This window comes from Chamaea fasciata, unplaced genomic scaffold (genome assembly GCF_029207755.1).
Source record: "Chamaea fasciata isolate MVZ Bird 193981 ecotype frontalis unplaced genomic scaffold, bChaFas1.0.hap1 SCAF_1, whole genome shotgun sequence".
NCBI lineage: Eukaryota > Metazoa > Chordata > Aves > Passeriformes > Sylviidae > Chamaea > Chamaea fasciata.
Window position 1 is genome coordinate 61,118,809 of NW_027094086.1, and position 14,885 is coordinate 61,133,693.

Sequence of the window (14,885 nt, forward strand, 5' to 3'; positions counted from 1 at the left end):
ATTATTATTATCAGACTTGGGAACGACTTGCCGGGCTGTGGCGGGCAGGCGGCCCCGAGCCGGCCGGCCGGCCGTGCCGTCTCGCTGTCGGCGGCTCAGCGCGGCTGTGCCGGAGCTCCGCACCGCTCCGCACCTCTCGGCTGTGCCCGGCTGTGCACGGCTCGGCGCGGCGCGGTGCGGCGGGAGCGCGGCGCACACACTGGGGCGGGGGGGGGGGGGGGTCAGTAGCGTCAGGCTCCCATGGCGTCACTATTGACGTTTCGCATTCCAGCCGCTCTATGGAGAGGCCGCTAGGGCTCCTCTCACATAAATGACGTTCAGAGAGAGGGAGCGGGAGAGCAGCGCAGAGAGGCGCCTCCGTCCCCTCTCTCCGGCGCAGGCACACGCGCACCCCGGGGCACTCGCACCGGGACGCGGGCACAGGTCCCGGCCCGGCTCCTGCCGCACACACACAAAGGCACATCGCGGCGGCGGCGGCCGCTCGGCATCCCTCGCCCGCCCGCCTGCTCACTCCCTCCCTTCGCCCGGGGACGGGCTCCTGGCTTCTCAGGCTTTTTCAATCCTTTTCCATGCCTCGGGATAACGCACCCTCTGGACCTGCAGCTACCCGGAGTCTGAGGGATTTTGTGTCTCGGGTCCTGCCGCTGGACAGCGCCTACACACGCCTTTAAGGAAGCGGGCACCTACAAACTAGATGTAAAGACGGAACCTCCACAGCAACCGAGTACGTATGCGAGTGAACGGGAGCGGCTGAGGGAGAGGGACAGCGCGGCGTGTCCCCGCTCCGTGAAAGTTACGCCGCCGGGGTAGAGATGCTGGGGAGATGCCGGCGGCGAGCGATGCGGCTCAGCCGACGCGCTGCCGTGCCGGGCTCTCGCTGAAACTTTTCCCTCACCTTCCCCCCCCCCCCCCCTCTCCCATCCTCCCCGTGGATGCTCCATTGCCGCTCGTATTCCGAGCCTCCCTGCCGTCTCGGCAACTCCTGCCGTGCGCGGGGCACTGCTGCCCCTCGCAAAGGGGAGGGCTGTGGTTGAGCCGGAGCCGGTGGTACTAAGGTATTTCTGCTAGTTGTTGTCATGGAAATGATGCTGCCGGCGGCGGCGGGGAGTTTACAGCGCCGGTGATGAATGGCAGCAATTTGTCTCTTTCCTTTAGCCGCGCTTGGGAAATAGGTGGTTCTGTTTGCACAAGTTCAGCTGTCTAATAGGGACGGCGGGGCAGGTTGAGCTCATCTCACTTTGGGAGACAGCAGCCCCCCTCGGCAGCCCAAAGAGCTCGCCCAAGAGGTAATTGCTGGAATGTGACATATTTTATTGAAATGAGACGGGATGCTTGCACGGCACGTCTGCCCCGCATCTGCTCCTCGGAAATGTGCACTTTTCCCTTCGGAGGTCAGGAGTGGTAACGAGGGGCCGCGGTGCCCCGGCACGGGCGGTACCGTGCGGAGAGGCTGGGCTGCGCCGCCGCTGCCCCGCTCCCTGCCCCCGCGGCGCCTCTCGCCTTTGCCTTCTCGCCTTAATAGCTGCGAAAAGAAGTTTCAGTCTTGGAAAGAGGCGAGAAAGCGCGGGCGTTGGGTTGTGACATTATATAGAGGGACAGTTATCGGGGCAGCTTTATCGCGATAGTCTGTCCCGGGCAGAGATGCCGCTCACCTTAGCGCGGCTAGTTAAGAACGCTGTTACTTAACTTGCAATTTTTGGATACGATGGAATCCGTGCGAGGATATTTCCCAGGGAAAGGGCGTAAAACACTGTTTTATGTAGGGGGATTGGTGTGCTGGGATAGGATTTTTTTTTTCTCCAGGAAAAAAAAAGTTTGGGAATGAATCGCTAACTTTTATCCAAGCCGCTTCACTCGATTACATTCTTCGCCCTATTTTTCTCTCCTCCGTGGAGACCGTTGTATGCTGGAGTCAAGCCCCGGTTAAAAACAATGGACTAAACCAGACCAGACGGTTTCTTCGGAGGTGAATCTCACGCGATCTCGTGGATATTTGCTGGAGTGACCGTGCGGCTCGGGGCGATCCCTCCCACCCACCCCCCCCACAAAAAAAAAAAAAAATATCGCCAGCTAACCGGCGGTGGAAATCCAGCACGAAACTTTTTATTTGAATGGAGCTTCCCCCTCCGCAGTCCCTCCCGGGTAAATGAAGGTTTCGAAACTCGCCTGAAGAAGTCACAATCACAATGGAGTATTTCACGGTTTCCTCCTCGTATTACAGGGTGGGGAGGGGTGTCAGTCGGGGCTGAATGTAAAGTGCACGGAGGAAGAAAAGAGCTTTGACAAGGGTAGTTATTTCCTCCTAATTTACAGCCCTTACGGCCCTGCGCTCCTGGCTCGGGCGGCGGCAGCCCGGAGGGGTGCTGCGTGGTTAAAAGCGCAGCGAGTGTCTCTAGGTAACCGGCGGCTCGGGGGGGGCAGAGAGGAGCCCTAGGGCGCTCCGCGCCGAGCGGGAAGCCGCCTCGCAGGAGCTCGTGGGGGAACAAAACCCTCGGGAGAGAAAGGGATGAGCTGACAGGCACTTAACACCCCGGGAGCTGGCGGGGGTTCAAAGGCGAGGGGCTCGGGGAAGGCAAAAGAAAGACAAGGAGCGGGAGAAAGAGACGCCGGGGAGCGGCTTCCGTGGGCAAGGGCCGGCGCGGCCGCGCATCCCCCGCGCTTAGCCCGGCTGGCAGCGCCCAGAGGGTCGGGGGTAGGCGGCTGGGCTGCGCTCCCTCCCCCGAGGCGGCGAATATGGGCCCAGAGACACCCCACAGGGTTAGGCGGGCCGGCAGGACACCCCTCAAGTCTGGCCGGTACCTTGTATAGAAAGTCCCAGCCTGCTTTTCCCCGCATCCCAAAAAAGAGAAAGTTCTCACGGGGAAGTGGACGCTCGGGGATGCTGTCCCGCTTGTTGTAGTCACCCCGCCCGAGGATGTCCTCTTGCCTTCCCCAGGCTCCTCTCGGAGAACAAACCGGCAGCTCCGTTGTCCCAGCCCGGTGCTCTCTGCCTTTTGTGCGATGAGGGAGCCAGCAGGAATGCGCTCCCCGGCCGGCTCCCCCTTCCCACCCGTGGGGCGAGGCGGCGGGTTGCCTTGCGAGCGCGGGGGACGGTCCCCCCACGTCCCCCCGAGGCGCCGCGCCGGGGGGGAGGCGGGGGGCTCCCCTTTGCCCCGCCGGGCACGGCCGCCCCTGACTGTGCCTTGTCTCCCGCTGCCGGCGGACAGAGCCCGGGTCGGAAGAGCGCCCCCCGCCCAGGCCAGGCCCCGGGCCCGCCTCCGCTGAGAGGTCCCAGCCGGCACCCACCCCGCCGCCGCCGCCGCCCGCCGCCGCCTCCGTCCGCACCTCCAGCCCCACCATTCAGCGCGCAAGATACCCACCAGGTAAGCTGCCGCTCCGGGAGAAGGGCAGGAGGAGAGGGGTGCGGGAGCTTCTGGCGCGGCCCCTACTCTTCCCAAATCCCTTTGGCATCATCGGCCCCCGACGTCCCGGGGAGTTTAAATCCCAAAAGGATCAGAGCAGTGCATGCCTTTCGCGGCGCTTTTGGCGAAGCCGTGCCTGGGCACAGGGGGTTGCGAGCCCCTCGTCAAAGACGTGCCAGATTTAAGGGGAAGCTGCTTGGGGGTGCTAGTGTCCCTGTGAGGAGCCCAGCTTGCCTGGCGTTAAACTGGGCATCCTTTACCTCAAGTTCTCGTGAAGAAAGCAGAACATCATGGTAATAGTTCCTAATGTCCCTACCCTGATGCTTTTATCCATTCATTTGGGTTTTGATGACAGGTCGCTCTTCAATGCACCTCCTGTGGGGCTTTTTCTTTTCTTGTTTTAACATTGTTGGATCAAGGAAAAAAATGCCAGGTTATTTACTTTGCAAGGGAATTAATACTGGTGCCCTAAGTGGAAAAGTAAGGGTTAGACTTAGACAAGTGCACTGGCAAAAGACGAGGTAGGAGGAGTCCCACAGAGCCAGGAGAGACCAGACCTTTAGGTTAGGGATATTTTTTTCAGTCCTCCGGTCCGAGTTATTTTAGACTTGTTTTTCTACTCCACTTTGCACAGAATTCAGTGTCATAACTATGTTATGCTCAGAAAAATGCAGGAATAAAGGCATAATGATCTGTTCCCTTAAACTTATGCTCATTTTCTGAGCTAGCAAAAAAGCCTTTTTCCTTCATAGAGCTGTGTATCAACACGTCCACTTGTGACATTAGCTGTGAACTCACTCTGTTGTGTTCCTCCGTTAGATCTCAGTGGAGGTGTGTGGAAAGAATTTCTTTCCCTTTTTATTTGATTAAGCACTGATCACTGTGTTTTAACAGCCAGTCCTTAAACTAACAAATGATAGTGATACCACTTGCCAGGAAATGTGTGTGCGTGGAATGGCATGGACAGAAATTGACAGGGAAAAAAAAGAGAACAGTCGAATAATACATACATAACATTGGGAGGCAAGGCTTGAGGGAGGGTTGTCCTGCCTTCTTCTTCAAGCTTTTGGATTTAAGTCAAGGAAGGTCTTAATTTCAGGAAACATCACTGATTTTTTTTCTCAGATTTTAGTGTTTTCTCGAGAAGAAGAAAGATGTGAATGGTTTGTGACAGCGTGATAATTCAAATTTGGTGCTTAGTTTAAATATGTTTAGCTGCAAAGCAGGCAGGAAAGAATTAAAAGTTGATTTAACACAAATTATTTGTATTCCTGCATGCCAGGAGTGAATATTTTAAAATTGTAAGTGAAAGGAGTTCTTAAAATGGTGAGGAAAATCTCATTATTTTCAAGGCAGTTTTTTTTTTAACATGAATTATTTCTCAAGTGCTTCTGGAATATAAATTACCATGATTAAGAAGAGATGAACTGCACTTAATTTTGATATACATTTTCTCCATATTTACTTTTCTCTTTATGAGAAAATTTATACTAATAGATGCATTTTATTCTTCTGCTGTGGAACCAAAATACACCACACACTTTTAGTTCAAGTTGCAAATATTGGTCTAGAATCTCACAGTGTTTAGTCAGGCAAACCTCATTGAATTGCAGAATTGGGTCTATTATTTCCTGTGACCAGCAAATTACATGGCAGACTAGTAGAAAATGTAAAAGAAAATAACAGTCAGATCTTTTTAGCCAGGCACTATGTTGCTTCAACCATCCCAGCTATCAGTGAACTGCATTAAGTTTCATGACTAATGAATAAAACCAACTGTATTACTGGCCTCAACCTTGCTTTCCCATGAAAACAGAAATACCACATACCTTTTATCCTACATTTTTGCAAATTGAAGGGGATGTTGTACCCACCACATTTTGAAGGAGAACAATCTACTAGAGATAAGCCTTAAAACTAATAATGAGACAGCAAACTTAAATTATTAGCTGACCAGGAATATTCTTCAAAGGTCCAGAGCTGAGTAAGGAAAATTGATGTTTGCAAGTCCTGAGTAGCAAACCTTGTGATTTGAGTAATTCCTCTGACATGGACTACAGATACTGCTTCTTTTAAAATAAATATAATTTTTAATATTATGCAGTTGATAATCTCTTTACCCTTCATGAAAATTTTACAGCATGATTGCATGCATACAGAGATAGATTTAGAGTCATAAACTGTTCTCATTCTGCTTATCTAATTCTCATTGACACCTATGTATATTAAGCAGCAGATGTAGGGCAGCTTGAGATGGATCCTTCTCTCACTGACACTGGTATAAATGTGAGTTTCTCCCCTGACTAGATGAGAGCAGGCTCCATAGTACTGAATGCTTAGTCGGTCCCTGACGCATATTTCTTGTTGAAAGGAAAAGGCTCGAGGCTAATTTAAATGTCCGAATGGGAGTTGGGTGCCTATCTGAGCTCTGGGAAAGCTTCTAGGAAAGAAGTTTGCAAGGGTCTGGGCTGCAGCCTGGTGCACTGGGCTTGTTGTTAACGTGCCCCTTTGCCCTTGCAGATATGCCCTGTGTGCAAGCGCAGTATAGTCCTTCACCGCCCGGTTCGAATTATGCATCCCAGACCTACGCCTATGGCTCGGAGTACAGCTCAGACATCATGAACCCTGACTATGCCAAGCTGACCATGGACCTGAGCAGTACCGAAATCACTGCCACTGCCACCACCTCCCTTCCCAGCTTCAGCACCTTTATGGAGGGTTACTCTGGCAGCTATGAGCTCAAGCCTTCCTGCCTCTACCAAATGCAAACTGCCTCCTCTGGCCAGAGGCCCCTCATAAAGATGGAAGACACCCGGCTGTCCCCATACCAGCCCTCACTGCCCCCGTCTACGGATGAGGGCATGCCCAGCACTTCCATGTACTTCAAGCAATCTCCACCCTCCACGCCAACCACACCCGGCTTCCCTGCTCACCAGGGCCTGTGGGATGAGCCCCCGCTGCAGCCCACGCAGACCTGCCTGCCTCCCGGCCACCTGATGGACACCACCCCCATGAAGACCGTGCCTCCGCGCTTCCCTCTCTTCCACTTCAAGCACTCGCCTCCGCACACGCCGTCCGCGGCTGCCCACATGTGCTACGACCCTGCCCCGCTGAGCCTGCCCCTGGGCTCTGACAGGCCAGCCGCCAGCCAGGCTCCCATGGAGGGCCATTCCTACGGGCTTCACCTGGCCAAAAGACCAGCTACCTTAGCCTTCTCACCACTCGGCCTCAACGCAGCCACCTCCAGCCTGATGGGGGAGAGCAGCGGGAGCGGCAGCAGTGGCCTTCCTTCTCCGCCCAGCAGGAGCTCTTCGTCTGGGGAAGGCACCTGCGCTGTCTGTGGAGATAATGCCGCCTGCCAGCACTACGGGGTGCGGACATGTGAGGGCTGCAAGGGCTTTTTCAAGGTGAGAACTCCGCACTTCGCTCCCCTCCCGCTTGCTCCCACCTCACTTCCCACCCCCTCTGTCCCCACATGCTCCTGGTCCTGACCTGGGGCTTTGGGGACATCGTGTGTTAAAACTCAGGCCCCCCCAGCAGGGTAGGAAGGACAGCCAAAGTTTTTGAAGAAGGTCAAGGAAAGGCCTCTGTAGGATAAAAGGATCAGCCAGTCTCTGCTGAGAAGAGGCCATGGCAGTGATTTGGGGGAACCACATCCCTGGTCTGCCAGCATTCCTCAATGAAACATAGGTCACCCCAGTCTAAGGTATAAACTGCATTTATTCCGTAGTAAAACTCATCTGGAGTACATTCAACCTGGGTTTTACTCAGTCACCAGTTCCAATTATACTTTGCTTTTAGATAAGGAAAGAAACCCTGAAATCATAAAGTCCACTAAGTATTTTAGGTGGTGGCAGTGGTGCCATTAGTTGTCCAAGGGCAGCTGGCATGAGGAGGAATGCAGGGTGGTCAGCACCAGGAAGAAACTGGTTTCACTCATGGGACAAGCCCAAGTACTTCCAGTTGCTTTTGGCTGCTGCTTTGTCATAACCCTTCAGCTCAGGAGCCCGGGGAGTCTTCACCAGGGGAAAGCTGCCTGCCGAGCAGTGACTAAGCACTGCACAGGGTCCTGGTGCCTGCTCTGCAATGAAGGCAGCTTTGCAGCCAAATAGCAACACAAATAACTTAGACACAGCAGTTTCCCAGTGGAAACTTTGTGCTTATATTTTCAAGAGTTGAATATAGTCTTTTTGATCTTAGGTTTGGGTGCTTTGTAATTTCTTTACAGCAGACTGAGTCTAGATTCTAGTATTCATTTCAGAAATAGCTTGTTTAGGTGAAGAGCTTGTGATTGATTTTTGGTGGGATGGTTCTGGGCAGCAAGTTTAAGATTTGAAACATTTGGATTTTGTATATTTCTTCTTGCTAAGGTAGCAGTTATGCCCCTGTTCTGGTAAAAGATACAATGGGAACAAAAATAGTCCCAAAATATTTTGGGGGAGGGCTTACACCATTTTTTTTGTTGTAGGTGGAGCTGTCAGTGTTACTTAATAATAATCCTTTGACCACATGGTAAAATACACATCTCCTATAAAACTAATTTGTTATTTAAATATAACTAGAAAAAGGAATACAAATAACATGAAAATAGCAGCTTTTATTATCCCAAACCTGCCCCTGTGGAAATCAATAGCATATCCTTGAGTTGTAACAGTACCTTATTTTGCAAAATTAAACTGGTTTCAGCTCCAAATCACAATGAACAATATTTGCTGTATCTCTTACATTTAATACATTGAGGTTGTTATTTGATAATGAACACAAATTATGGAATAAAATGTATCCATTAATTTAATTGCAGTTAAAGATTTATTATTGAATGTTGAGCTGATAAATTTTTTCCTGGTGTCTTTTCTAGTAATACCCTTTTGGATGTTATTTATTGATGTATCTTTGATTTTAAGTATGGCAGCATGATACCTTTTTGCATTAATACTTGTTACATTCTTCCAAAGCTTAGAGGTTTCTACAAATTTAAATTTGTTTTATTTTTTTCAACATGATTTTAGAGTTAATTGAATTTACATAACTATGTCATCATTCTGTCTTTTTTCCCCAGGTCAGGTTAGCTTTCCCAGAGTATTTAGCCAAACATATTTTGTAGAGGTTTCTGGTTTTTTTTTTATTTTTCTCCCCGATGATTTTAATGGCTAACCAAACCAGTTATTGTGGTATTTGACTAACAATAGTGATAGCAAGAGAAGTACATTGCAGATCATTTTGATTTTATTTTAATAAGGTCAGCAATAATCAAGGGAATGAACCAAGTAGAAAATTGTTCCCAAAGGGATATTAAAAGCGGAGATAATCTAATCCCCAAAGGTAGATGTGATGACCTGGTAATTTCAGATATGATTTTATCATTCAAAGTTGCCTGTCTCCAGAGACTTGCTTCAGAACAATCCTAGATGATTTTCATTGTCAGCAGCTAACACTAATAAAATTGTTTTTCCTGCAGGCTAGTGTGTTAGGAAATTAATTTTATCTAATTATATGAATTGCACTGTCACTTTTCATGTTGTAATTAAAACACATTTTGTCAGGTCCTAAGTTGCTCAAGAAACAATCAGTTTACTATTTTTGTGTTGCATTTTCGCAGAGAACAGTTCAGAAAAATGCAAAATATGTTTGTCTGGCAAATAAAAACTGCCCAGTGGACAAGAGACGTCGTAACAGATGCCAATACTGCCGGTTCCAGAAGTGTCTCAGTGTCGGCATGGTTAAAGAAGGTAAGGACTCTGGCTATTTATGATCCCAGAAAACTAAAATATTATGTTTAATGAATCTGTGTCTCTGTGTGTGCATGTGTGTGTCAACATGGATATCTCTACAATAAATTTGACAGTGATGAGATTCATAACTTACCCCAAAATATGTGCATTTATGTAATAATGTATTGATTTTGTGCTTTTCACCCCTATTATCATATTTAGACTATAGACCCCAGAGTTCAAGAACAGCAAGGTCACAAGAGGATAATTTGACAGTGGCCAAAATGTCTCCTTTATTAACTTTGAACATTGCTCAATAATGCTGTTGGCTTCCCCTTGTTATCTCACTGGGGGCTGCACTGGATTGTGTGCATTTTGACATAGGATCTCTTTTCATTCCCATAAGCTGATTGTAAATTTGCAATTAATTTTAATGGAAACAGGATCAACTCATTAGTCCCAATTCTGCAAATATTTAAGCATGTGAGTAATATTGTGTGAGCAGTCCCATTGCAAATACTGACATGGATAATATAACCTATATAGTGTGACCGTATTTTTTCAAATGTTTCAAGAAAGCTAAAATTACTTTGAATGAGTGCCTCTGCCATTTAAAAGGAATGCTGGTAGAAGAAACACTAAAATCTGTGTTTCACATTCAGCTTTTTTCAGCAGCGGAGTGTCACGGGCACACATACACGGGCACACTGACGAGCTGCAAACAAAGCATGGACACAAGGAACACAGCTGGGCTCTCGCTAAGCAGCTACATTGCTGCTTACACTCATAGGTCTGACACAGTTCTGGTGCCATTTGTGTTCCTTTGCAATCAAAGGCATCAAGAACATGTGCTGAAACTGGAGAAACCTCTTATTTTTGCTGGTCTGGCCGCCGTAGGGAAAGCAGGGTGTTCATTCCGTTCCATTATTTGCTGGTACCTTCACGACTGATTCCTTTGGGATTTTTTTCACCTAGTTGTCCGTACCGACAGCCTGAAAGGGAGAAGAGGTCGGCTGCCTTCCAAACCAAAGAGCCCCTTACAGCAAGAACCCTCTCAGCCCTCCCCGCCCTCTCCTCCCATCAGCATGATGAATGCCCTCGTTCGAGCTTTAACCGACTCCACGCCCAGGGAGCTGGACTATTCAAGAGTATGTCTCACTTTTCTTTCCGTATTTGCTTTCCACACAAAAATGATTTGCGAGCTGCATTTCTCCTTACCAGCTGGTTTGCCAAAATGAAATTAGGTGTGAAATTTGGATGAGGGTAGGAATCGGTCCAGCCAGCCGTTGTCTTTTCGTGATAGATGGGCAATGAGAGGAAAGGAAGTGCAGTAGATATTAGTGTTAGTAACTATTCATTGTGAGGACCTCAATCACAAAATAATCTAATAATCTGCAGTATACTCAGTGGCTGAGTGAAAGGAAAAATGCATGGATAAATAGAGCATTCTTCTTGCAAAAAGGCTGTGCCAAAACACGATCAATTATGATGTCATTGATTAAGCAGGAGCAGTACTTGTATGTCCCATATCTTAACCTCGATTTTCTGAAGGCTAAAATTTAATAGCACTTCCCTAATATTCAGATAGAAGGGTTGCAGAGTGTGGCACTGGGTGGAGAGGACCATTCCTATTGAAATCAATAGGAATTTTGCCATTATTTAAATGGGAGCAGGATTGGCTTTGGATACCTCAGTATAAATGTTCTGGCAGTAAAACTAACATTTTTAAAACAAGCCTTTTAAAACTAAAATTCTGAAAAATCAGCAAAGCTTTACCAAAGATTATGTATTTTTGTAACCTTGTTCTTTAATGTATCTTAGTCATAATTTAAATATTAATGGAATATTCTGAAAGCTGAAAAACATTGTTCTGTAGTTATTAAAATACAGCATTGAAATGACTTGTTAAATACAATTTTTTAGGCGGGTTGATAAAGGATAATAAAAATAATACAGCTATGGAAAAACAAGATCAAATTCTTCCCCCTTAAAGAAATATAATTAAATTTGAGATTGTAAAAAATAGCAGCTGTACTCAGACAATAACTTCATTGGCCATTTATCACTTGTTGCTAAGTAATATTTAATCCTAAAGCATATTTACTGCAATTATATTAAAATTACATTATGCTATTTTAGACTATACTTACATATATAATTTAGCAATTTTAAGCATGCTGTAACATATTTTCTTCAAACTAATCTGTAAGTATTAAATCATATAATTTTTCAAGTTTTTATCAAGAATCTAGCTGTTCAGTGTCTGACAACCTACTATGGGGAGAATGCATTAGCAATACCTATATGTATCTTAACTTACCCAGAATGTCTCAGGGATAATTCTGCAAATACCAAGGTGCATGACGAGCTCTTTAATAGAAATCTGCTGGGCTCCACAGAATTACAGGAGTCTAGGTGCCATCGTTTGTATTTATTTATTGTTATAAAGCTCTTTTTTTAATTTACAGAAAACTGAACAAAAAATATGTACTTTTATGTGACTTTTTTTCTTTGTCCTACAATAATTATTTCTCTTTTAATGAAAACAACCCATAGATTTAATTGTTGAACAATTCTTTCGGACATTACAGGGAGCATATGATTGACAGTAAATTAATTTAGTCTTGGTAGCTAAAAGATTAAGTATGATTATCTGTTAGAACATATTAATATCTAAGTTTTTCTTTACATTAAAATATATAGTTGTCTGTTATGCCCAGCAGTACTGAAATGACAAAAATATTCTACAAGAAGCTAGTAGATTCTTATGTTCTTCATAGACCCTTATACTTATTTTGAGAAGTTAGGGGAGGTCAGAAACAAATGCTGTGTAAAGAGCAAGGTGAACTGAATTTAATGAAACATGCCATAAACACAGTGCAGTGCTAAAATACTCCTATGAAGAGCAATCCTGTACTTGTAAAGACTAACTTACGGCATGTTCAGCTAGGCTGTGACCCTGCTGAGCACCACAAATGGGCAGATCTGGAAACCTGGCTTTGGAGCCAGCCCTGACACTTCTGCAGATACGACCTTAATATTTAGCACGGTCTTCATGTTTACAAGCTGTAATATCTTGACCATCTTAAAAGTACTGATAAAAGTTTTGGAGAAAAGTGTGCATCCCTTCCCTCCAGAAAACCCTGCAGACACACACACACACACACACAGAGCAACCCAGGAAAAAACAAAACCAAAAATAAATTATATTAGCTACAAACTTTACACCAAAACATTGGAAACAGTTCTGTTCAGAACATGGCTGCTTTTCATCTCAGCACTGGTTTTAACTTACCAGTCCACAGCAGTGGTATATTTAGGTACTTGGTTTCAAAAGGCAATTGCCAAAGGCCGTAGTCTGGTCTCACACCTGTTTACTGGTACAATTCCCTGAGTTTACACTTTTAAGGAAGTGAGATGAGAAACAGACCCTAAACCTTGCCATTCTTATTCACCCAGACTAGGCACCAGCTGAAATAGAAATGTTGCCTTTTCAAAGGGGGAGTGCAGCATTTAGGCGATAATCCCCCCCCCTTCCTGGACCACAAAATTGAGCCCATATTGTGGCTTTTGGAAAAACGAGCAGAGGCTTTCGTCTGTGCAGAGAAGTTATTGTTAGGCATTTGCAGCTGTAGCCGTCGATGAAGGACTGATGAAAGCAGGCAAAGGGCAGAGCTACGTTGTGCTATCGGGCTTCCCAACCTCAGGCTTTCCAAATCTCTTCAGATACAGCATACAAGTTAATGCTGCTTGCTACACATGCAACCTCCTCCTTAAGTAACAGTCATATTTCATTTAATTCCCAAAGGAGCTCCAAGGAAGGGAGGGAGGCAGAGCTTTGTCTTTTGTCTTTCTCCCGGTTTGCCTCCAGTTTGCATAGGGCAGGTTTAGAAATGCAGATCGGAGGGAGCGCTTCCGTCCTGTGGCCTCCTGACCAAGGGCAGGATTGCCAGCTGTCCTGATCACAAGTCAGGTCAAATATCACTTCTTCTCCATGAAATAATCATGGAAAAAACCCACAGTTGTGGTGCATGAAACAGGAACATGCATATTGTTTATGGTTACTTGTATCCTCCTAAGTCTGTTACAGGTAAATAATGTTTTATTTTAACAACTCTTTGTAAGTGCTAATACTTTATAGTGAGCATTGATGTATTGCTTAAAATTATACAATTCCATATAATCTTTTACCCTTCTTCTAAAATTGCTCTCATGGGATAGACTATAATAAAAAGTACAGGTTATAATTTTTTTAGATGCATTTAATTTGATTCAGTGCCCAGCGTGGGGTATACCACACCGTAGCATTCACAGTTACATGACATAATGCAGCATTCAGCTTCATTAGAAAATGTTAAAACTTTCCCTTACTTTTGTCAAAGGAATGTTTTATAAATATTGGGAACAAATTAACACCTGGCATAATTACGCTGAGTTGTGATGAGTTATATTTAGAATGAACCCATTCAGAATGGGTAGCATCCTTTTTCTTTTCCTTTTGTTTTGCTTCTTCTTTACTTCTTAAAGGATAAAGAATATGTCTTCACTTAACAATACCTGCCATGAGGCAGGAGTTTCCATCAGCCTGTTTAGTTTCCCTGTGTAGTAAGAAAGAGTCATAGGTCAGCCTCTGTGTAGCAAAGCACATCTCCCAGAGCCGAAATGCACACTTGTTGTGGCTTGCTCTGCAGCTGCACTTCTAGAGGATCCAGAATATGCAAGGTCTCTGAAAGAGCAAACTGTCTTTTTTTACCCATAAATTACTTGTGTGCATCTTGCTGCAGTCCAGTGCCAGGAGTAGTTGATTCTTGCTGCTTGAACATTCTCAACTGCTCCATTCAAGTGGGTCCTGAACACATAAATGATGCAGCACACAGATTTTTCTACTGCTGCTCCCTATCTTCTCTGCATTGTGGGCTCTACCTGCCTCAGTGTCACAGGATCCTTTGGAGAAGCTGGGGCAAAATTTTTCTCCATATGAACTTTATAAGAAGGATTGCATGTTTCACCAGCTGATTAGGGGTGTGAGCTGGAAGTTACCGTGAGAAACTCATGCAGTTAGTGTTGAGTAAGCAGAGTCACTAAGAGCTAATACCAGGACCCAGACAGAGACAGAGTTCTCTAGGACTGCTGTGGTTCTCCCATCAGTCATTGAGGACATTGTGTCCTTCATCCCTTACCTGCCAACTGCAACCAGCTTCAGCTAGGAGAGGCAGAGTACAGGACAGCTACCTGAGAAATTCTCCTTGCTATCCCACCTCTCTGTCTTGCACAGAGGTGGCTTTTGGGTTGCAGTGAGCAACTTGGGTGGTATCTGCAGCCCACAGTTGTAGTATGGTCCTCCCAGGCTGCCAGACCACTGTTACTGATGGGGAAGGAGCTTTTTTCTGCTTCCACTCTGGCTTGGAGAGTTGCTAGGGTGGCCTTTGGGCTGATGGACTCAAGCCTAAGTGCATGTGGGAAGTTGTTTCCAAAGGGTATGCAGGCTTCTTTTAGCCGTGGAGACTATCTCAGCCTTTCTTTGGCTGAACCCATAAGAGAGAGTGGGTATGAAGTCTCTCCCAGAAATAACCCAGCAGGTGTCCAATGATGAGGATGTTACTACAATAAATGCCACATTATTCAGTACCTGCTCAGAAAACCAGCAGCACTTTCCAAGCACAGAATTGGGCTAAGCCACAAAAGCTCCTGTTGTATTTTCTGCCGAGAGAGAGCGAGCAGTTTCAAAGGAGTGGCAGGGATCCACTGGTGATGAAGTAGGAGATAGTAGGGA

At 46.3% G+C, this 14,885-nt stretch overlaps 1 protein-coding gene across 1 annotated transcript in view; it reads left to right on the plus strand.

The window, feature by feature from the left end:
• Positions 1-234: 234 nt before the first annotated feature.
• NR4A3 (nuclear receptor subfamily 4 group A member 3) overlaps positions 235-14,885 on the plus strand; it is a 29,334-nt gene continuing 14,683 nt past the window's right edge. The window contains exons 1-5 of the mRNA XM_066184694.1: positions 235-724; positions 3,207-3,362; positions 5,922-6,808; positions 9,001-9,130; positions 10,088-10,260. Of these exons, the coding sequence (XP_066040791.1) occupies positions 5,924-6,808; positions 9,001-9,130; positions 10,088-10,260 (1,188 nt within the window). The 5' untranslated portion in view covers positions 235-724; positions 3,207-3,362; positions 5,922-5,923. The remainder of the gene's footprint in view (positions 725-3,206; positions 3,363-5,921; positions 6,809-9,000; positions 9,131-10,087; positions 10,261-14,885) is intronic.